This window comes from Vipera berus (genome assembly GCF_964194415.1).
Source record: "Vipera berus genome assembly, chromosome: 1".
In the NCBI taxonomy this organism is placed as follows: domain Eukaryota; kingdom Metazoa; phylum Chordata; class Lepidosauria; order Squamata; family Viperidae; genus Vipera; species Vipera berus.
The window spans coordinates 261,578,668-261,601,767 of NC_138202.1; the positions used below are offsets into that span (position 1 = coordinate 261,578,668).

General features: G+C 40.3%; 1 protein-coding gene across 2 annotated transcripts in view; it reads left to right on the forward strand.

Moving 5' to 3' along the window:
• Positions 1–7,698: 7,698 nt before the first annotated feature.
• Positions 7,699–23,100, forward strand: part of NKAIN2 (sodium/potassium transporting ATPase interacting 2) — a gene marked incomplete at both ends in the record, with an annotated part of 592,675 nt that continues 577,273 nt past the window's right edge. For both annotated transcript variants that reach the window (XM_081313562.1, XM_081313563.1), the window contains one exon: positions 7,699–7,752. In XM_081313562.1, the coding sequence (XP_081169688.1) occupies positions 7,699–7,752 (54 nt within the window). The remainder of the gene's footprint in view (positions 7,753–23,100) is intronic.

Here is a 23,100-nt window from a genome sequence, read left to right on the forward strand (position 1 = left end):
GAATACCACGCCATCTAGTGGTTATAAGGAGTTTTGCAGCCCAGATCTGGTAGCTCCAACTTTATTTGCTACCTTTCTAATTACAGCTAGTCCTTGAGATATGACTGGCCACTTATCGGCCATTAAAGTTATGACAGACCCCTTGAAAGCTACCTACAAATCTTTTTCAAACTTATGGCAGCTGCAATGCCCTTCCAGTCATTTGTCCTTATAACTACCCACAAGGGTGCTACAATATACACACCCCGCCATTCCACCTCAACAGGGTCCCACACTGCTTGGGTCTGCTCCACCTCTCCTGGAAGCAGCCACCATTTTCAGTGCTCTGACAATTACTTGTGGAAATGGCAGTTGCTTTCGGAGCTTTCTGCCCCAATCAGCTGGTTGTCAGGAGATTGCAAACAACTCCTAGGCTTTGGGGAAGCCAGCTGTCTGTATACAAAGGTGGCAGCTTCAGGACAAACTTCTCCAAACGGTTTCTTTTCATAACTCCCTGCCTCCCTCCCTCTCTCCCTCAGAAACCGACATTTCTTCAATAAAGAAAACAAAAAACCTGGGAGGAACAGACTTCTTGATCTTTCTCCCCCAATTAACTGAAACTAAACTCTCTGCCTCTAATTCTCTAATCTCAGTCTCTTTTAACCACTTAATTTGCTAAATTTACTGCAGGCCTGGAAAGAGGGTGACAAAATCTATAAGTTATTTACCTTGATGAGTCACTGCCAGAACGAAAATAGAGGAAAGGAAGGAAGCAAGCAAGCAAACAAAATCTTTCTGCAGCCTGTTTGCCTTGAGGATCTGAAAAAAACGTCCAGGTCTAAAGAAAAAGTGGCAGCATCAACATGCACCAAATGGCTACAGCAGAAGCTGGGCCCTAAAGGCCACAAAAGCTTCGAAACCTTGGGAAGTCTGTCCTGAAGCAGTTGACTTTGCATGGAGGCAGCTGACTTCCCCAGAGCTAACAAGAGCCAGGAGAGGTTTGTAATCTCCCAGTGACTAGCTGATTGGGGCAGAGGCCCAGCCCACAAGCATGGCTTCATCAGCCAAGCATGGAGGCTTATTTGAAAGCTTCTCTGTCATTGGAATGCAGTGCTAGGCCCTTATTTAGCTGGGCTCCTTCCCCTTGCTGATTGTTTTTGGTTTTGCAAAGCTTTTTCCTGTTTGTTTGCCTTTTTTATGGATTCAGTTGGGTGGCCAGTCTCCCAGGGCCCTCCCATGAGGTACCCCGTGCTCACTTAACCTGTGCATTTCACAGTGGCATTAAGGAGAGCAGGAGATGGGGGTCATTAAACAAGGATCTCTCATAATGGTTGTCACCACTTATGACTGTAATGGGCAGGCTCCATTACAGTCATAGGTCGAGGATTTCCTGTATTCCTGTTCTTAAAATAGAACCAGAATTTAGACTTTCTTAATAGCGTCACCATTTTATTTATTGTGTGGAAGTCTAATGAACTTAACATTTTTTCCTAGTTAATATTACAGGGGAAAAAACCTGCAAAATTTCCAGGGTAATATTTTGATGGAAAATGCTAAACAGAATAGAAATATAGAAAAATGCACCTTTTTGTGTTATTTATCATCACAGAATACACTATCAATATTTATTTAGAAAATTCATATAGCCACCTAGTTGCTTATAGCTACTCTAGGTGGCTTACAAACAATAACAACACAGTATAGAAAAAATATTGTAGTTATTCTATGGATTCACTTTTTATAAAGAAATGAAATAACTTAGTTGTATGTTAGTGCATTCAGTGTAAAGTCAGTTGCACATAAACTATGTCTTATAATCCAATCAGAATCAGAGGTGGAATAATAATTGCAGAGTGTTTGGAGGCAGAAGCAATGTTGTTTAGCTTATGTTGTATCTCTTATGTTAATAACAATCTAACTCTTGATGACAAGGAGCTATCATTTCATGACATACAGTGATACAGTTATTCCAGCTGTAATAGCAAAGAGTGATTTTAAAAGTGCTGCCATTTTTAAAGAGAAATACAGAGAAAACAATATATAAAAACAAATTAAAAAGAAAGCAATAATATCCAACAAATTAAAAAGGCAAATAAACAAGCAAACAAATAAATAAAAGAACCTGATATACTAAATTAATATAAAAAATCTAAATGTCATAAATTTATCCCATCATTTTATAAATGTATCAAATTGTGTATAAAAGTACTTTTTCTTATAAAATATCATGGAACCTACACCAAAGGAAATACACTGTATTTTTTTGAAGATAGCTTTTTCAAAAACTGGATAAATATCTCATTTCCTGAACCTAGTCTTGGATATCTGGGGTAATACCACTATTCCAATTTCTGATTATAATTCTTTTGATTCTTCCTCATGCCCAATGTAATCAATACTCCTAAAAATGATCAGATCTCACAATTTTAGAATATAATTAAAAGTAACATTGACATATTTAACTTGAAAACATTTGTTGTTGTTATTGTTGTTGTTAGTTGCAAAGTCGTATCCGACCAATCGCGACCCCATGGACAATGTTCCTCCAGACCTTCCTGTCCTCTACCATCTTCTGGAGTCCATTTAGGCTCACACCTACTGCTTCAGTGACTCCATCCAGCCACCTCATTCTCTGTCGTCCCATTCTTCTCTTGCCCTCAACCTTTCCCAGAATTAGGCTCTTCTCCAGTGAGTCCTTCCTTCTCATTAGGTGGCCAAAGTATTTGAGTTTCAGCTTCAGGATCTGGCCTTCTAAAGAGCAGTCAGGGTTGATCTCCTCTGAAAACATTTAGTATATATAAAACATTCACTTTTATATGTTACAACTGATTTCCAAAAGAAATCAAAATAGGACCTAATTACATCATACGTTTTAATGTATCTCTTATATCAGGGGTGTCAAACTCAATTTCATTGAGGGCCGCATCAGCATTGCAGTTGCCCTCAAAGGGCCGGGTGGGTATGGCCTGGGTGGGCATGGCCTACTGGGTGGGCATGGCCAGCTCTACATCGTTCACATCAAGGGTGCCTATGGGGGCCTGGGCAGGAGTGGGACAGATCTGAGGGTCTCTGGCAGAAGGAGGGTCTCTGGGCCAGGGCCAAGGCAGTGGGGGCCATTCCCTCACTGTTTCCAGGATGGCTTCACGGGCTGCATGAAACCACTTCGTGGGCTGGATCTGGCCCCCGGGCCTTGTGTTTGACATGTCTGTCTTATATCATCAAAACACACACACACTTATATTGATACATTTTTCAGAAGTCTAATAGAGCTGGAATAAAAAAAGATGAATTTAAAATTCAAATCCAAAGAAGCAAAGTTTTTAAACACAATGGTGTTCAATTATTGAAAGTCTGTCATAATCTTTTATAAATCAAAAATAATTTCAGCTTTGTAACATCTCACATAATTTCAAACTTAAGATTCGTAATTTCAGAACTAGATTCAATTTTAAAAACTGACAGCATCTCAAGTTAATGCATATTAAAAACATGCTTAATTATATTGCTATTGATTTAAGCAAAGAAAGTTCCACATTGTTGAAAAATTGTAAAACAATAATTACAAAATAATTGAATTAATGTGTCTGTTTTAGTATTTGCCCATTCTTTCCACAGACTATCTTATCACCTATTTTTAAAGCAGAGTTTTTCCATAAAATTAAATATTCATGAAACTCAGCATCAAAATCCAATCTACATCCCTTTAGGGCCCAAACATGTTTAGCTGCATGTAAGACGGGAAATGAAAAAAAGTTTTTTCTTTGGCTTATATTGATCTGAGTAACTGCCAAGATCTAAACAGAGATACATAATAACTTCTGAATAGAATCCATAGACATTGATATTCAGTTAAATTCTCATCTATATAAATATAGACAATCAAATAAATGTCCAATGATATTTTTAAAAGTCTGGCAAATAAAAATTTCCTTCTTCATAACATCATACCAATTTAGCCAATGAAATTTTTAGAGGCCTGTCTTGTCATAAATTTCCTTAGATCAGTATGAATTTTTTAAAAAATCTATTTTGAATTAACAGCAGGATGCCTTTTAAAATATATATTAAGGAGTAATATTAATTTCATTAATATTGATTTTACCCACTGATTAAGTGGAATTTTAACCCATCAATTACAGGTGGTTGTTGGTTAATGACAGTAACTAGGACCAGAATTTCTGTCACTAAGCAATGTGGTCATAAAGAGAACTGTCACATTGCTTAATGATGAAAATCCCAGCACCTCCAATTGCCATTATTAAGCAAGAACAGCAAGTGGTTAAATGAGTTCCTGGTGGCTTGCAATCAGGCCAGCAAGTAGGTAAAGGCATGGTACGCAATGTGTGCACAGCAGGGCCAAAGATGGCTATTGCCTGGCAGGGGAGGTTATGCAAATGGCCTGTGATACATGGTGCTAGTGCAGAGGGGCTGAGGTAGGTTGGTGCTGGGCAGGGAACAGTGAGTGATTTCCTCTATCACAGGCCACTCTCACCCTAAGGAGTTGTGGAAATCTAACAAATGGTGATCATGTGACCATGATATGCTGCAACCGTGGTATGAGCTGGTTATCAAGCATCCAGACTGTGACCACATGAGCACCGAAATGGTGTGATAACCAGAACTTTGCCATTGTAACTTTGAGCAGTCACAGAACAAATGTCAATAAACAAGGACTACTTGTAATATCCATAGAAATAAAGAGCAAAGTTACTACTACTACTACTACTAATAATAATAATAATAATAATAATAATATAATAATAATAATAATAATAATAATAATAATAATAATAATAATAATAATAATAATAATAATAATAATAATAATAATATGTTGGAAGGTGCCTTGGAGGTCATCTAGTCCAACCCCCTGCTCAGGCAGGAAACCCTATACCATTTCAGATAAATGGCTGTCCAGTCTCTTAAAAACTTCCAGTGCTGAAGCATTCACAGCTTCTGGAGGTAGGTTGTTCCACTGATTAATTGTTCTAAATAAGTTCTAGTGATAAAGTCAGTTTTCTGACTGACTAAACTATGTTTTCTCCTTAATCTCTTAGGAACCTCATCCAATTCTTGCATACTTAAAAGTTCCACAGAATGTAATTTTAGGAATGCTATTCTACATTTGCCTGTTTTGTACTTGAGTGTTTTCTAGTCACTTTTTACTCCTGGCAATTGCCTGGAATAGTCCTTGTAGTCTTCTTGTCAGAAATGGTTTGCTCTTACCTTCTTTCTAGGGCTGAGAAAGAGTGATTGGTCCAAAATTACCCAAGTGGCTTTGTGTCTACAGCAGAACTAGAACTCACAGTCTCCTGATTTCTACCCTAATACCTTAACCATTACCCTGTGGCCAGCAACCGATATATGACTTTAAATGAGTGAGAGAGATAGGTCTAGTCTTGTCAAAGCATTTTTTTCCTTTTAGTTTCTATTCTTGAATATACTGAAAAAGATTTGCTTCTGTTGTATCTGCTGACACCCATCAGATGGATGTTGACTAATCACAATGGGTAAGTAAGAGTATTTTAATTATCTTTTAAAATACAGTAGTGACTTGTAATACTTGGAGAAAGCTGAGAAAATGATCAGAACAAAATAGACAGAACTTCTCCTTTTTTTTCCTCCCTTCAGCTCAACTTCCAGTGCTTGTACTGTAAACGCTACCTGGTAACTGTTAAGATGCTTAAATACCCAACTACCAATTTTCCCACCAAAAGGTTTAAAATGCAGTAAATCAAATGAAGCTGATAGCCACACCATCCATCATAAAAGTATATTTTTCATCTTTCTTTCCGATTAATTTTGTTTCTACAGTTGCAGTGAAATAAAATGCAATAAAATAAAACTATCTTCACATTTCAAGGTGCGGGTCAGGCAGCGTGTGTGTGTGTGTGTGTGTGTGTGTGTGTGTGTGTGAAACAGGTAAGGTGCGTGTATGTGTGCAAAATCTAAGAAGAGTTGGTAGTGGTAGTCACGTCTCCCAGGTGCCCTTTTTCATCCAGGTGCCCTTTTAGGGAGTCGGTTTGCTTTTGTTAGAATGAGACTTGTATTCCGCCCGGGCAGAAACCCTACTACTCTCTTCAGCAGCTGCGTGGCAACGAGACCTTTCAAACAGAAAGGCAAGAAAAGATGCCGGTTCTGCTTATAGAGAGAAATATACATATTTGCAGCCGAGGGGAATGGGGAAAGAAACCGGGCGGGGTGGATGGGAAGCGCAATATAAAAGAGCAAGCAGCCCCGTTGGCAACCTCTTCTCTCTCTCGCTGTTTCTCGGGCCGAGGTGGCCGCTAATCAAGAAGGGAGCCTGATTCGGTGCCGGGCACGCCTGCCTGCTTTCCTCTACCTGAGCTTGCTTCTGCAACAAAGGCCCAGCAGCCGGCAGTAGAGAGCGACGCGCCGCGCCGCTCGGCTCGCCTAAGCCGGCGTCCACTTCCAGAGACAGCCAACGCCGCTTCCTTAGTTGGGGAGGAAGGTAGCAGAAGCGGAGCCAGCGAGCTCCCTGACGTGCCTCCGGAGAGCAGGCAGGTGGCGGCGCCCGGGGACCCGTCCTCCTGCCAACCGAGACCGCCCCTCATTTCCCTCTGACGGCCGTTGCAGTAGCAGACAGCAGCAGCCCAGCCAAAGCAGCCGCTCTCCGGGGGCGACTCCCCCTTTCTCTCTCTCACACACACACGCACGTCTTTCCCTCCCCCGAGGTTCTTATGTGCAATCCCGCTCAAAAAGCACCGCCACAGTCTCTCAACTTCGCGGTTTCCGCCGCGACGCAGGCGGGGGCGGACGCGACACCGAGGTGCCATTTAAGAAAAGAAGGAAGAAAAAAAAAAGCCTAAGAGGGCAGCAGAGGCGAGTGGCCGGGTGCGAAGGAAGATGTTCCCCAAGTCTCGGGCAGAGCTAAGGTCACGAAAGGGGATTTGAGAGGTCTTCCCTCTATCCCCACCTTTCCTTTCTCGCCCTCCAACCTCCCTCCCCACCGCTCCGCGTGCTTCAAACTGGGCTGAGCAGGGAGCGGCGGCGGCGGCGGCCGTTGCCTTGCAAACATTGAGAGACAGCGCCTGTCATGCTTCTGTGCAACAGCCAGCTCCCTTCTCCTCCTCCTCCTCCTCCTCCTTCTGTTGCTGTGCTGCATTGGGAATAGCCGCGTTGCCACTGAACGGAGAGACTGAGGCAAAGAGGAGCCCAGACCGAGCGCTGACAAGAGGCTTTGCTGCTGTTGTCTGAGGCAAAACAAAACAAGGAGGGGTGTTGGTTAGCGAGGCGTGAGAGAGAGAGAGAGAAGAGAGTGTGTGTGTGTGTCAGACTACAGAAGGAGCGGAGCTCGCTCGCTTCTCTCTTTCCACCTGCCCGGATGGCTGGATGGATCAAGAGCTGAGCCCGGCTGGCGAACAAACTTGCAAAGGCCGTCGGATGCCTTTGGGAGACGCCGCCGCCGTTTTCGCTGGATGCCGGGACACCATTTCCGCCCGCGCCGCTTTGCACAAGGGGTGGGAGGAGGGCGCCGAAGGCGATTGTTGGCGCGGCGGCTGCTGCTGCTGCTGCTGCTGCTGCTAACGCGATCCTAATGTCCGCTCCTTCCCGGGACTCAATGGCGGCGGCGGCGGCGGCGGCAGATAGGAGCCCCTTGAATTCTGCCCAGGCTCGCTTAGCCTCTCCCACCATCTGATTGGATACGGCTGGGCTCTGCGTGGGACTGCGGGGCTGCCGCGAGGGCTCGGGGAAACCATGGGTTACTGCAGCGGCAGGTGCACGCTGATCTTCATCTGTGGCATGCAACTGGTAAGTGAGGAGCTGGCTTCTTTGGCTTCCTTTGAATGGTCTCTCCCCATCCCCTCCCTCCGTTCCGAAGACTCTTCTGCGAAAAGAAAGTATAAAAGGGGGTGGGGTGGGGGCTCAGAGGGATGTGCCGATGCCAGGAAAGCAGAAGAAAGCTATGTAAAAGTGTGGCAGTACCGTAGGGACTTGCTAAATGGATTTCACGTGAGGAGGACGCGGTAGAATTTGTGTTTGAGGTTCCAGTTCTGTGCTCTTTTAACTCGGGAGTGAGTCTCGTTGAACGGAGTGGGCTACGTTCCGAGTGTGGGAAGCATTGTTATGGTATTTTTAAAAAAAAGTGAGATCTCTTTTCCACTGAAGGCCCTCGAACTCGGAGAGATCCAGGGTCTTTGTAAAGCTGAATGATTTTTGAAAAGGAATTGGACTTCGGGGTAATTGCCATAGAAGATGTAGTTTAGGAAGGCGTGAAAAGTTAACTTATCTTCAGGGAGGCTTAAAGCAAGAGTCTTGGAATTGGCTCTTCTTAATTAAAACGGGTGAACGCTTTGTGATTGGGATGATAAAGTGGCTTCAGATTATCAGGTGAGCGGCAGTGTTTAGGGATTAAGTGGTGTATTGTTTTAAAGTGGGTGGTAAAAGCTCAAAGAACCTGACCGTGTAATTTTATTGGAACGATGAAACTGCATTGGCCAGAGATTGAAAAGGAGATAACTAGCAAATCAGTTTCAGCCTCTGACCTTGGGTGTCTGAGATTCCAGCTGCTGCGGTTTTGCTGAATACTTTGGTAAGTTAAAAGATGTTTCAGAGGTGCAGTTCCAATTAGCCAGTTTGTGAAGGTATCTTGATTGAATATATTAGGCGGAACAGGTTGTGAAATAGTTTCCTACAATTGCAATTCTGTCCTATTTGCATGGGAGTGGATGATTTTGGACTTCTGTATAGAGTCTAGTGTGAATGAGTGAGAAAAGCAATTAACCTTGAGAACAGGAACAAATTTTCTGATAGTTGGCAAGATGCCATTTAAGGTGCTTTATTTTCTTGAAATGACAGGTGGTTAAAAAGATAGTCTGGGAGAAGAAAATGGCCAATGATAGGTGCGTAGTCTAGGAAGGTGTTTCAGTGAATCTATCAACTCTCAACTGTGTGTGGTGGTATCTAAATCTTGTTCAGAGTAATGTTTATTTTGCTTATTTATATGCAGTTTCTTAAGGGGGGGGGGAAATGCTGCCTTAAAAGTATTAGTATTTGTTTTTATATTAAACTGTATGAAGAACCTGGAAAAGGTTCTTTATCAGTAGCATGTATTAGTTGGCTGTTTCAAATCATCTTCTATTTCATGTAACCAAAAAAAGTCAATATTCAGGACTTGTCCTATGGAATCAAGCTGAAGGATGAGTTAGTTCATTGTAACCAGATGTTTCTGGGGGGGAAAAAGAATGCTATCAAAATACTCTTATTTCCTTCTTTGTCCCAGACATCCAATATTATTGGGTTTGGTTTCCTTGTCTTTTTGGCTCAACATGGAACAGGCATGTCAAACTGCTGGCCCGCGGGCTGGATGCATCATACCGAAACCGTGCCTACCTCATTGCTGGCAGTGGGGGGAAAAGTCGCGATACGTCACACAACATCACGTGACATCGCAAGTTTGACGTGCCTGACATTGAAGGACCTATGCACATAACCACTAATTAATTTTAAATGTGCCAAAGTTTACTTGAACTGAAATGGGACATGACATAAAATTGTAAAGTTTCCCTGTTTCAAAGCTTATGAAGTAGAATACTAGATAAGGCCTGTAAAATACTATAAAACTTCCCTAATTCTTGATTTCATGACATTATTTTAGCTCTCTTGGCTCCTGCTAAGCAAACCTTAGTGCCATATAGCATTGATCTATTAAAAGAGAGAGGAGAAAACTGACAGTTTGATAGTTCAATTGCTTTATATTCTTGGTCAACTATATGTTACATATATTCCAAAATACTGAATACTGTTGAGAAATGTTTTTTTTTCTTTATTGGATCACTTTTCATTGTTTACTCATGAATCATTTCACTGTGACTGATCTGTGCCTGACACCGATGCATGTGAGCGTGTATTGTATTACAATGTTTATTAATTTTTATTAATGAACCTGGAAGGGTTGAGAGAAACTTAAAACTGTTTTAGACTTTATATTTTTTGAGCATGCACTAAGAAATTACCGTAAAAATGTGTATAAGACAGGAATCCTCAGAAACATACATATATTGATTCAAATACATTAATTTTTCAGGTGTTTTGTGTTTTTCTGTTGTTTTTTTTGTGCAGCTGCTAAGTACATTTCAGAATTTCTGGACTGACAAAGGCTACCTTCACAGAAAGAGAGAAACATATATTTACTGTGTCCCTATTTGTGGATTGTACGAGGCAATCTTATGAATTCCATACTTTTAGACCAAATGTTTATGATGCAATAAACATTTCGTAGTTTGGAACTGTATGGGTGGAGATCAAGAAGTTATAATCTTCCACTTACATATTTTCCCACCACATCTTCTACCTTTTTTTTCTTGCTGTTAAAAATTCATTAAGGGAAAAAGAAGAGCTGCAAATTGACACTTGATTGATAGTGCTGGTATGAAATCAGCATACCTAGGGGTAGCAAGGGAGCTGGACCAGGTCATCTCTGCATTCCTTCCACTAACTATGCTTGCTATGTATTCAGTTCATGATCAGTTGCTGAGAAACGCACCCCTGGCAAGACAGATTATAAAATAAAACATAAGAAATAAAAATAGTTCAAAGATAGAAAAGGATTTGGAATTTAAAGGATTTCAAACATTCTCAAGTTTATATGCAAACTGTTTATCATGATTGCACTTTTTAAAAATGTACTTCATAGTATCAAGATATTAATCACTCATAGTTGGTATAAATTGATGAGATCAAAAGGTTTTGCATTTATATATTTTATATTTTTAAAGATAACTAATATGAACTAAAAGAATAAAAATAAAAAATCAGGAAATAAAAAAATCAGAAAATAAAAATGGGAAAGGAAAAATAAGAATGTAGTAAAGGAAAATAAATATATAAAGAATTCATCACGAGTATAAACAATTTTAGTAATTAATCAATGCATAAAATACAACAAATGATGTCTTCTTCCCATATTCCCTTATCTATGAATAAATCCTTGAAACCTCGTTGTTCAGTTCTGATCAGCAAAAGTCCATTAAAGGTTACTGGAGATAATATATCTATTTTAACCTTGGTCAAATAAATCAATTTTATCTTCCTTTTACTTTTAACAATCTTGATCTTTAGTCCATTCAAGTAATAGCCTAGAATTTGATTTCTTTTCATTTTTTTCTTTGTCCCTTATTACAACATTCTTCAGAGCATTAACAAACCTCTTTTGTAAATCTGATAAAATTATTTAGATCATCTTGGTTTGTTATTTGTATATCCCTTCATCATCTTGGTTTATTTGTATACCCCTTTTAATTATTAAGACATCACTTGGTTTCCTTTATATGTTCAATATAGCATCTTTTTCTATGTGATTCTTGTAACCTGTCATTTTTAAATCCACATTCAGAACAGTCACAGACTTGTCATAGTCTCTCTATAGAGGCAAGCACTCTTAAAATTAACATCTGAGATCGTTGTTCAAAAGTACCCTTCAATATATCTAATCTTGCAATATTTTCCTCTTTTTTGGTCACATTTAGTCAAATTAGTGAAATTTCAGTATTCTTGTTTTTTTATTTTAATCTTTAATTCCTTCTAGTTCTTCTGACTTACAAGTATTTATTTAAAGACCATTAAAAGTAATGATGGTGACTTATGACTGGTCCTCGCTTTTACAACTGTTGTAGCGTCCATGTGGTCACATTATCAAAATTTGATAGCTTGGTAATTGGCATGTATGTACGATAGTTGCAGCACCCTAGTGTCATGTGATCTCCATTTCCAACTTTCCCAGGGGGCTTCCAACGAGCAAAGTCAATGGGGGAAGCCAGATTCGCTTAACGAACGTGGGAGTTGCTTAACAACTGATGGTTTACTTATAACCCCAGGAAAATATGTGATAAAATCACAATTCACTTAATCATTTAGCGATGGAAATTTTGGTCCCATTTTGGTTGTAAGTTAAGAACTACCTTAGTATCCAATCTTCAAAGTCTCATCCTATCATGTTTTTTAGAGAATTCCAAACAACAATATTTTCCTATAGCAAGGATTCTTATAATTAATTGCAAAATGTTATTTCAAATTCATGTGGATCCTCCATTTGCAACTTTCCAAAATCAAAATTCTAATCATGTTTTTCTCTGTTCATTTCAAAAGATTTTTAAAAAATTCTTAAGCTTGTATTTAAATTTTCTTTCACTAAGGATTGAAGGACACTCATCTGGTGCTGTAAAGCAAGTTGATCCAAATCTTCCTAATAACTGAAAAGCACTTAACAAGCAATATTTAGAAGTGATTAGAAAAAGAAGTATGCAACCCCAGTATCTGTTTTGAGGGCACCATGCAAGTAGTAAGTGTCTGGAGTATATATGGATGATCTCAAGTCTTCTCCTTGTCCAGAGAAGAATTACTGCAGGCTCTTCATTCTTTTAATAGAGTCATCTTCTGTTTGCCATTTCTTTCTCCTAAGTAGTTATAGGTTTCTCTTTCCTTGTTGGTTTGATCTGTTTTGTTTTTGGGTTGTTTTTTTTGCTTTTGTTGTTGTTAGTTGTGAAGTTGTGTCCGACCCATCGCGACCCCATGGACAACGTTCCTCCAGGCCTTTCTGCCCTCTACCATCTTCTGGAGTTCATTTAGGCTCACGCCTACTGCTTCAGTGACTCCATCCAGCCACCTCCTTCTCTGTCGTCCCCTTCTTCTATTGCCCTCAATCTTTCCCAGCATTAGGCTCTTCTCCAGTGAGTCCTTCCTTCTCATTAGGTGGCCAAAGTATTTCAGCTTCAGGATCTGGCCTTCTAAAGAGCAGTCAGGGTTGATCTCCTCTAGGACTGACCAGTTTGATCGCATATACTGGTTTTTACTGGTAAGTTGCCCAGAGTCATTTAGTAAAATAAAGGCATTTTTGGAAGAGGCTATATAAAAAATTGTCAAAATAAGGAAAAATTCCTAAGAGCATGCTTCTGTCCATTTTGAGATTTGGGTGTGTCAAGAGAAACATAAAAGTTGAATTTGGTAGAGGTTATATTGTAGTAAAGTAAAAAGAGATGGGTTTAAGAATAAATGAGTGTTGAAGGAATAGAAATCAAATTAAAATTAAGTGACCAGTATAAGAACAGTACGCCAAGATGGCCATGTAGAATAAATGAGTGGGAATTGTATCACAAACTGCCAAATCCAGGAAGAAAAAGTGAATGGGTTGAAAGGAAGGGCGAGGACTGAGTAACATACAAAGTGAATCAGATTTTCAAAAAAGGGGTGAAGCTAAAGAATAAAAGGCAATGTATGAAGTGGTGCATGAGCTACTAGAAGCTGAGATGCCTTGTAAGACTAGATTTTGTTATGGAGAAATATAGTGAACGATGGCGATGGGAATTAGTTTCAGTTAATAGTTTCTTTCTTTGTTCTTTTGTGAGTTCTGTGTAATGTTGCTTATCTTGAAAGAGAATAGATTGATAAGATTATGGTTGGCATGTCTTTTTTAAGTAGAGAAACTTCTAGCCACTGAGATCATCTGCATGCATATATAGAAAATACTGGATTCAGAAACCCAAATGTGTGTGTATCTGTTTGTTTAGAGTAGGTTCATCCTGATCCCCAAATGTTATGAACCTACACTGAAATCAGCAATGTTTCTACTTAATTTTAAGTTTATATTTAGCTGGTATTTCCCCCAAATGTCTATTCATGATTTGCTACCATTCTAGACCTACCAGATGGAACCTTGAGGTATGTATTGTGTATTACATATATTTGTAAGATTTTCAGTTTTTTATGGCTCTTCAAAAGCCCAGAAGTTAAGCTGGGATACTTATATTGTCCAATTATCAGATCCCAAGGGATAAAATTAATCTTAGAATATCTATGGATCAGTTCATCCAAAAAAAAGGACAAAAACTATTAAAACATTTGTTTAAAAAAATCAGTGTTGGCAAATAGTCTAACTCAATGCTATACTGATACTACTGGCATTGAAGATAATCGGTATGGCTACACTCCCTGTGCCTACTTATATTATATTTCTGCTAGCTAATCCAAATAATTTCAGTAGTGATCTAATAAATTAGACTAAGCCCAAACAATCAGTATAATCTAAAACTGCTTGGACTCGAAATGTTACTGTATGGTGAAGGATATATCCAGCAAAAGAAACTGGCAGGGGTCAATTAGCAGGGGTCCTGACAAGGATTTTTAACATCTCCTTGCAAACGGCATGTGTACCATCGTGCTTGAAAGCAGCTACCATTGTCCCAGTCCCCAAGAAAACTGCAGTTGAGTGCCTGAATGACTACAGACCTATTGCATTAACGTCTGTAGTCATGAAATGCTTTGAAAGATTGGTTCTCCAACATCTTAGGACATGCCTCCCACTGGACTTTGATAAACATCAATTTGCCTACAGGGGAAATAGGTTGACAGACGATGCCATAGCTACTGCTTTACACTCGGTAGCAAGTCATCTCGAGAAACCTGGAAGTTATGTCAGGATGCTTTTTGTTGATTACAGCTCGGCTTTCAACACCATTTTGCCGAGCATTCTCATCGAGAAGCTGACTGACTTGAAATTCTCCCCCGCCATCTGCGATTGGATTCAAGACTTTCTTAGGGATCGGTTATAAACAGTGAGGGTCGGGTCTGCTTTGTCCACCCCCCTGAAGCTTTGCACCGGCACGCCACAGGGCTGTGTGCTTAGCCCCTACCTGTACTCTTTATACACTTATGATTGTGTATCATCTAACCCATCCACTGCGATAATCAAGTTCGCAGATGATACAACTTTGGTGGGTCTTATTACAGGTGGGGATGAGACAGCATATAGGGCGGAGGTACAAAAACTATCCATATGGTGTAGTAACAACAACTTGCACCTAAACATCGGCAAGACGAAAGAGATGGTGTTAGACTTCCGGAGAAAAAAGGAAGAACCTGCCCCACTTTACATCGGGGAGGACTGTGTAGAGAGAGTTTCCTCCTTTAAATTTCTGGGAGTCTACCTCTGTGAAGATCTGACCTGGAAAGTTAACACAACCCAGGTGGCTAGAAAGGCCCAACAGAGGCTTCATTTTCTTAGGGTCTTGCGGAAGAACAGGGTAGAACAACAGCTAATGACCCTCTTTTACCGGTCTACTATAGAGAGCGTCCTCTCGTATGGTATTGTGGTTTGGTATGCTGGTCTGACAGCCGCGGATAGGAAAGTATTACAGAGGGTAGTGAGCACAGCACAAGACATTGTGGGCTGTTCCCTGACACCATTGGATGACATCGCCAGGGCTCGTTGCCTTGGAAGAGTGAGGAAGATTCTCAGGGATGACTCACACCCTGGACGGTATCTCTTTAGTCTCCTACCATCCGGTAGGAGATATAGGAATATAGCCAGCCGTACCAACAGGCTGAAAAATAGCTTTTATCCGTGGGCTATTAGGCTTTTAAATGAGACATAATCTTATGCAGAATTGACTTGGGAGACCGGTGTGTGGTGTAGTTGGCTCACATGGTGTGGTAGGATGGAGGGTTTGTTGTCACTGTGTGTTGGGGGGAGAGAGCACGGGGGGGGGGAGGCTCAGCTAATCTCAATGTACACATGTTGTACATTAATCATTTAGTTTATTCAGCATGAAATGAAGCTTAGTTATATAGCATGAGGCTGTATATTCTGCAATATTTACATTTTTGGTAAACTCATTTGATGAATCCAAGCTCTGCAAGCTGAGATACTGTAACACGCATTGATGCATTCACACAATTTCACAGTAACCATGAGATTAATCATAAAACAAAGTTCAGGAATATTCCTTTAACCCATTGCTTTGCAAATCTATGTACACTACAAACACTATGATTTTTTGAAGAGAAATCTATCTGTACCAGGCTCTTAAGTGTTCTAATTAAATAAAAGAATTTGAGTAGTTCTCCAACTATGTGTGATTAACCTATTAACCTAAAATTGGTTCTGATATCACTGTTTTACTAACCTGACAGCTTATTATTCTAAATAGGAAACCTTCATTTTGTTTGCAAATAATAACCAGCAAGAATGAGTTCTTACATTTAAAGAGCACCTGTCATTTCAGATCCATCATGGCAACGCCTGTTAGTGGGCATCCACTCACCTGCTGCCCGCCACCTCCCTCACCTTGTTGTGTCACTGCCATATCACCAGCCGTCCCATTAAAGTGAATGGGACTGTCGGTGAGTCAACAGCAGGTCAGAGGAGGAGCCGCTGCAGGACAGAGATGACAGTGGCTCTTTAAAAATTATGATTTAAATCAAGCCTTTTTTACTAGTGATTTAGATCATGATTTAAATCAACTTGATTTGAATCAGATCCACCCTGATTGTATCACTTTGGCTTCCAATTATGAGAATAAATTATTTTTCCACGACTTCATAATTTTACGTGCCTCTGTCATATTATGAATCATACAGGATTACTTTAAAAAAAATAAAAACCATCAAAATTATACTCTTTTCTCATCATGGTTTATTTTCTCTGTCCTCTCCCACATCTTTGGCTGTTTAACATTAACCTTCTTCAGGAAGCTGGCTTGCTGACTTTAGGCCAGTCACTCTCAGCCCAACTCATCTCACAGGGTGGTTATTGTAGGAAAAATAGGAGGAAGGTATATTAGATACGTTGACAGCCTTGAGTTATTTATAAAAATAACAAAGATGGGATATAAATTAATGTCCATAGTATTCTACACAGGTTTGTATACAGATGTTTTGATATGAGTAGTTTTATTTTTTATTCCTTTTATTAATCAGGTTCAGAATTTGCCTTTTTAGTAGAAGCTGTACATTGATTTCAGTGTTTCCGCTAGATATTTGTCATTTTGTGATTATCCGCAGAGACTCTATTATATATGTGTTTTGTTTTAAAAATTCCATTATGGTTCACTTTGTACTTGCCAGTGCTTAACGATTACACTAATAGGAAGATGTGAATCTTAAGAGAGTTGTAAAGTCTATTTTGTCATAGTGAAGCACCCTCAAGATGAAATATAAAGGCAGGACCCATCTACTTCACTTCCAATACCTTCCTTTAAATGTCAGTTTGAGATAGAGATCCCCTGTTTATTTTCTCCAAGGGAGGGAGATTCAAAGAATTATTGTTTTTTTGGAGGGTCCACAACTTATATGAGGCAGCGTATTGGTGAACAGTAAATAATAAAAACTTGTGGGCTACTCACTTTTATGAGATTATTTGGAGACTTATTATTTTTTTCCTCATGATCTGTAGTCTTTGTATATGGGCTATGCAAATCCTTCAGACTGGTTGCTAAGGAATGCGTGGGAGAGCATATGCAGCACCTTTCTTTAAATAATTAAAGCAGCCTTGTCTTTTTCCAGAATCCCCTAGCTCACAGGTCGGCAACCTGCGGCTCCGGAGCGCGCGCACCTCTTCCAACGGGCAGTGGTGCGCGCGCACCTCTCCAAATGGAGAGTGGCACCGCCCGTTTGGAGAGGTGCACGCGCACCTCCCCGAATGGGCGGAGGTGCGCGCGCACCTCCCCAAACCTTTGGAGAGGTGCGCGCGTACCTCCGCGCGAATGGGCAGCGGTGCCGCTCTTTCAGGAAGCCCGCCGCGGCCCGTCTGTGAAGCTGCCGAAAGCGGCAGCTTAGCAGACGGGCCGCGGCAGCTTCCGCAAAGAGCGGCGCCCCTGCCCATTCCGAGAGGTGCGCGCGCACCTCTCCGAACGACCGGAGGTGCGCGCGCACCTCCCCAAACCTTTGGGGAGGTGCGCGCGTACCTCCGTGCGAACGGGCAGCGGTGCCGCTCTTTCAGGAAGCTGCCGCTTTCGGCAGCTTCCTGAAAGAGCGGCGCCGCTGCCCCTTCGCACGGAGGTACGCGCGCACCTCCCCAAAGGTTTGGGGAGGTGCGCGCGCACCTCCGGTCGTTCGGAGAGGTGCGCGCGCACCTCTCGGAATGGGCAGGGGCGCCGATCTTTGCGGAAGCTGCCGCGGCCCGTCTGCTAAGCTGCCGCTTTCGGCAGCTTCACAGACGGGCCGCGGCGGGCTTCCTGAAAGAGCGGCACCGCTGCCCATTCGCGCGGAGGTACGCGCGCACCTCCGGTCGTTCGGAGAGGTGCGCGCGCACCTCTCGGAATGGGCAGGGGCGCCGCTCTTTCAGGAAGCTGCCACGGCCCGTCTGCAAAGCTGCCGAAAGCGGCAGCTTTGCAGACGGGCCGTCGCCATCGGGCAACCGGGAACCGGTTCCATCTCATTTTTTAAAAAATGGCAGCCGCGTGCGTCCGCGCATGCGCAAAAAACCTTTTTGCGCATGCGCGTGCATGGACACACGCACGCGGCTCCCTCTTTTTTTAATTTGTGATGGAACCGGTTCCCAGTGGCTCTTTTTCTTTTTTAGGTTGCCGACCCCTGCCCTAGCTGCTTCAGAAGCTTTCCTTACTGTCTCCAAGTGACTATGCATGGACAACCACTTTGTTTTCAGCAACTAACAATTATATAAGTGAATGAAGCACAGTTACCATTTTTGTGGCAGCTCCTTAACTGTATCTTTAAGTATAGGTTACATGCAGACATTAAGAGGTGACTATATATATTTCCAAGCTGTGAAAATCTTTAACTGCTGATATCTGTAAATTATATTGGTATTAAATATACTGAAACAGTCCAAGCTAGAATTTCATGTTCTTTCTAATCTTACTTAGCTAGCAACTTTTTTTAACCAGAATTCATTCTATAATCCGTATGTTATCTTTGCTACTTTATTTTTGGATAATTGTACATTGTTTTCTGTTTTTCTGGTCAACATATTGTTCTGATTGAAATGCATCATACAAAATTTAATGCAAAGACTCTAAAAATAATCTTTGAAAATGTTCTAGGTTATAACTTTTAAAATTAGAATTCTTTAACTTAGATTACTAAACTATTCTAAATATCTAAGTTATCCCTGATTTAAAATTGACTTGGTAATTATTTTATATAAAGTTTTTAAACTTTATTGTGGTTTTATTTGTTTACTAGGCTTATGGCTCACCAGCCATTACTGACTCTTGAGAGGCTTAGTGGTCTCCAGAATAGCATGAGATTAAAAACCAGCATAAATACCACAATATAATAAATAATAGTCCAAGGAACAATAATTACAGAATTGCTTTTCAGGAGAGATTAAGATAACCCACTCAGTCTTTGAAATCTTGCTGTTGAAATCTGTTTCAAAACGGATTTCAATAAAATTATGGAAGAATGGTAGAAACAGACCTGCCTGATATCAGGTGGAGTGCTCTTTCAGAGAAGGTGGATAAGTATTGAAAAAGTCCAATCCTAGGATTATCTGCAGATGACTTTTTGTGAGAGTTTGAAGAAGGAGAGAATTCCTTCTTATTCTCAACAAAAGATCAGAGATCACTGGGAGAAGATGAACCTGCAGTAACCAAATCCTGAACCTTGAAGGGCTTTGAGGATGACAACCTGCAGAATCAATATATTTATTTTAGATCTCTTGGAAATAAACTGATAACCAGTGCAGTTCTTGAAGCAGAGATGTTACATGAGTAGATTGGCTAACAACAATTTAATTGTTCAACATTTGCAGTCTGGTGCAATTTCTGGGAAGTCTTCAAAGGCAATTCCATGTAGAGTACATTTCATTATTCCCAACAGGAGGTGAGTGACAATGAGCAAAATCTCATGATCCAGAAATTGGTGCACAAGATGGATCTTTGAAAAGGCCTTTTATCCACAGCTGCCACCTGTTCTTCTTGATAAGAGCTATGAGGCCAGAAGTTCCCCAGCTTACAAATTAGCTTTGCACAAGGAAGCATAACCCTATCCAGAGCCAAAGATAGAGTACCAGTTGAAAGCCTTCTGCACACAAATATATTCAGTCTTGTGAAGTCTAATGTTTATTCCCATTCAGACCCTCATAGTCTCCAAACATCAAAGACAGAACTTTGACTTCATCTTCTTCAAGGCTCAGAGTTGAGATACGTAATTAGATGATTTTGCCCAGTGGCTAGAGGAAGGAGAATGTAATAAGCCCCTGTGTCACCTCAGTTGGGGATCCTAAGGGTTGATATCTACTCCCCTCCACTGATTCCAACCACCCACTTAGTTTTGTAAAATAGTGTCTTCTTTCTTACTTTCATAGATAGTCCAGAAGGCTGCCTTAATCATTGATATTAAAACTGCTGAGAGATCAAACAAGTCCACAAGGATTACATTCCCCTTATCCTAGTATTTCCATGTTGTCCACAAAAGCATTCAGTGTGGATTCGGTTCTACAGTATATCTGACTCTGTACCTGACTGAGAAAGGTCTAGAGCAGGGGTGTCAAAGTCAATTTCATTGAGGGCCACATCAACATTGCGGTTGCCCTCAAGGGGCTGGGTGGGCATGGCCTGGGTGGGCGTGGCCTACTGGGTGGGCGTGGCCAGAGTGCATATGGCCTACTGGGTGGGCGTGGCCAGCTCTACATCGTTCGCATCAAGGGTGCCTATGGGGGCCTGGGCAGGAGTGGGACAGATCTGAGGGTCTCTGGCAGAAAGAGGGTCTCTGGGCCAGGACCAAGGCAGTGGGGGCCGTTCCCTCACTGTTTCCAGGATGGCTTCGTGGGCTGCATGAAACCACTTCGCGGGCCGGCTCCGGATCCCCGGCCTTGTGCTTGACATGTCTGGTCTAGAGCCTTGATTTTGTTAATAAAGTTATGGAGCAAGTTTTGCCTAATGTTTTGCTTGCATTGTGGAAAGCAAGTCATGTTACATGATTTGATTTATAATGTCCTAGGCAAGTAGCAAAGCAATGAATGATGGCAGGTTAGTTGTTCTTATTGTACAGACCTGCTTTGTCTGAAGCTTCAAAATGCTCATTTAAACAAGTAAGTCCATGTCTTGATAACTATTGGAAGAACTTTATTTGCTTTTAGCTAGTTTTAGTACAAAATACATATTAGCTTTATCTTTTTTTCTCGTATAAGTTTTTTTTTAGTTTATAGTATGCAGTACAATGAAAATACAAAAGTAAATAGTGGAAAAGATAGGGAAGAGAAAAGGAAATAGAAAAGTGAGGGAAAGAAGAAAAAAAGGCATTGACTTCCGACTTCCTTCGTTGCAGTAAAATAGAATATCAACATCAAACCTCAACGTTTTACTTTTATCAAATAATACAAACTAGCCATTTCAATAACATCAATTCTATCTAATTGATAAAGCCCAAAATCAAAGTTTCATTTTTTTCCACCTCAAACACAAAGTCCAGAAGTGGTTTTCACATAGCAATAAAAGCATTCGTATTCTTTTCTTTAATCAGTACAGTCAATTTAGCCGTCTCTGCTATCTCCCATCAGTTTTTGCAACCGTTCCTCCATTGTGGGAATCAATGTAGTCTTCCATTTCTGAACGTAGAGTAAGCTTGCTAGTGTCAACAACATCAAAGTTCCATATTTTTTTCCCAGGTCTTTTTCCATTAGCTCCAGCTTTATCTTTTTTGTTGTTGTAAGTAGAGTATAACCTTGTGAATTCACATAAAAGAAAGTATTTTTGTATGTAATGCAATGTCTGTGCAATTTGGGAATATCATCAGAAGGTTTAATTTTCAGATAAGACAATTCAAGTATTTTTATATTACAGTACTTTTGTTGTAATTCATGCATTATGGACAATGGCATATTTAACAGAGAACAAAAGCTTATTCTCTGTACACAATAGGTATGTTTTAGTGTCCAGTTGTATAAGAGCTATGACATAATCCAATTTTATTTGAAGTGTACAAATATCTTCATTTCTTTAGTTTCTTTCATTGTCATAATCAGCATTTCCCAATGCAAATCCTTGAGTCTTCAGACCACAGCTACATTTTATCGTTGTATTTGTTTATTTAAGAGAGGAAAAAGTATACACCACCTAATTCATGAGGCTCACATGGGTAAGAAGCAATTTGTAACCAAAATCCATGCATAATATAAATAAAACAAAAAAAGCTAAAATACTTTGCCTTGGTGTTCTGGAGTTCCAAATATATAACTCTGGTTGTGATACGGGAACTGGGAACTTGCTGTAAGAGTCATTGCTTTTAGGAGTGCATATTCAGGGGCACTAACAATTCATGTTTGTATGTATGTGTTTTCCAAAACTGTATTAAATTTCAAAAGAAGATAAAACATAAAGACACAGGAAAAATGTTTATTTAAGTTACCACATGGTGTGGCTGTTTTATTCTGTGAAATATATTTTCTTTATTCTTTTTAAATATAAGCTTCCTAAGTCTTCCTATAAGCTTCCTAGAGTCACTTGGCAAGTGGATAGATTTTAAACTAGCAAATTATAAGTTAATGGCCTAGAAAGTTAAGAATTTATTTTATGTCCCTTCTTTGTTTTAGAGATACCCAGAGGAGATTCTTTTTTGACTCTATTGACTCGTCTCCTGGTGATCTAAAGTAAGCTAGGTGCTAAGATTTGCTTATCCCTGTAATGTATTTTCAGTAAATAAATCTTTCTCTTATAGTTGCAAAACATAGTTCACTAAACATTGCTTGGTTTTGAGTCCCCATAATACTTGCAAACACAACACGCGTACCACCCCATGGGTTTTGACTCTGGCTTATTCATAAAGAAATAAGTGCCTGATGTGCATGTGATGAGTAGACTTGGAGCTGCTAGATTCTTTTTGGTCATCCCTGCTGGCAGTATGATGGAAGGAAGACAATCAAATAGCATACATAAGCAAACTAGAGCATGCTGTTTCCCAGGCAAGTCGAAGCCTGAGGACTTCTGGATTTTCATTACACGCAATAGTAACTCTAGCTCTGTTCTGTTACTTTTTTGTAAGCATAATTTGGGTAGTTGCTTGTATTAGTATACTACTCTCAAACTAGACAATGTCAGATCTCCTAGTTTTGAAAAGTTGATTCAAATGCTGGGTATCCTTTATTTGACCTAGATCATTAGAGCATATAGTATCTTATCGGTAGAAATTACATTTTAAAAAATGAAAGGGCCCACCTTTGTTTTCACTAAAAAGTAAACATCCGTACTGAATTCATCTATTTCCACATATTGCACTTATGCATTTTTAATAATTTCTTGATTTCAGTTCATCCATTACTTATGAGAAATGTTTATCCATTTGCAGCTCTGTGAAGGTTCCAGCCAAACCTGCATACATATCTTACTATATATTTTTAGAGTTCTTTATTTTATATTTTTAAAA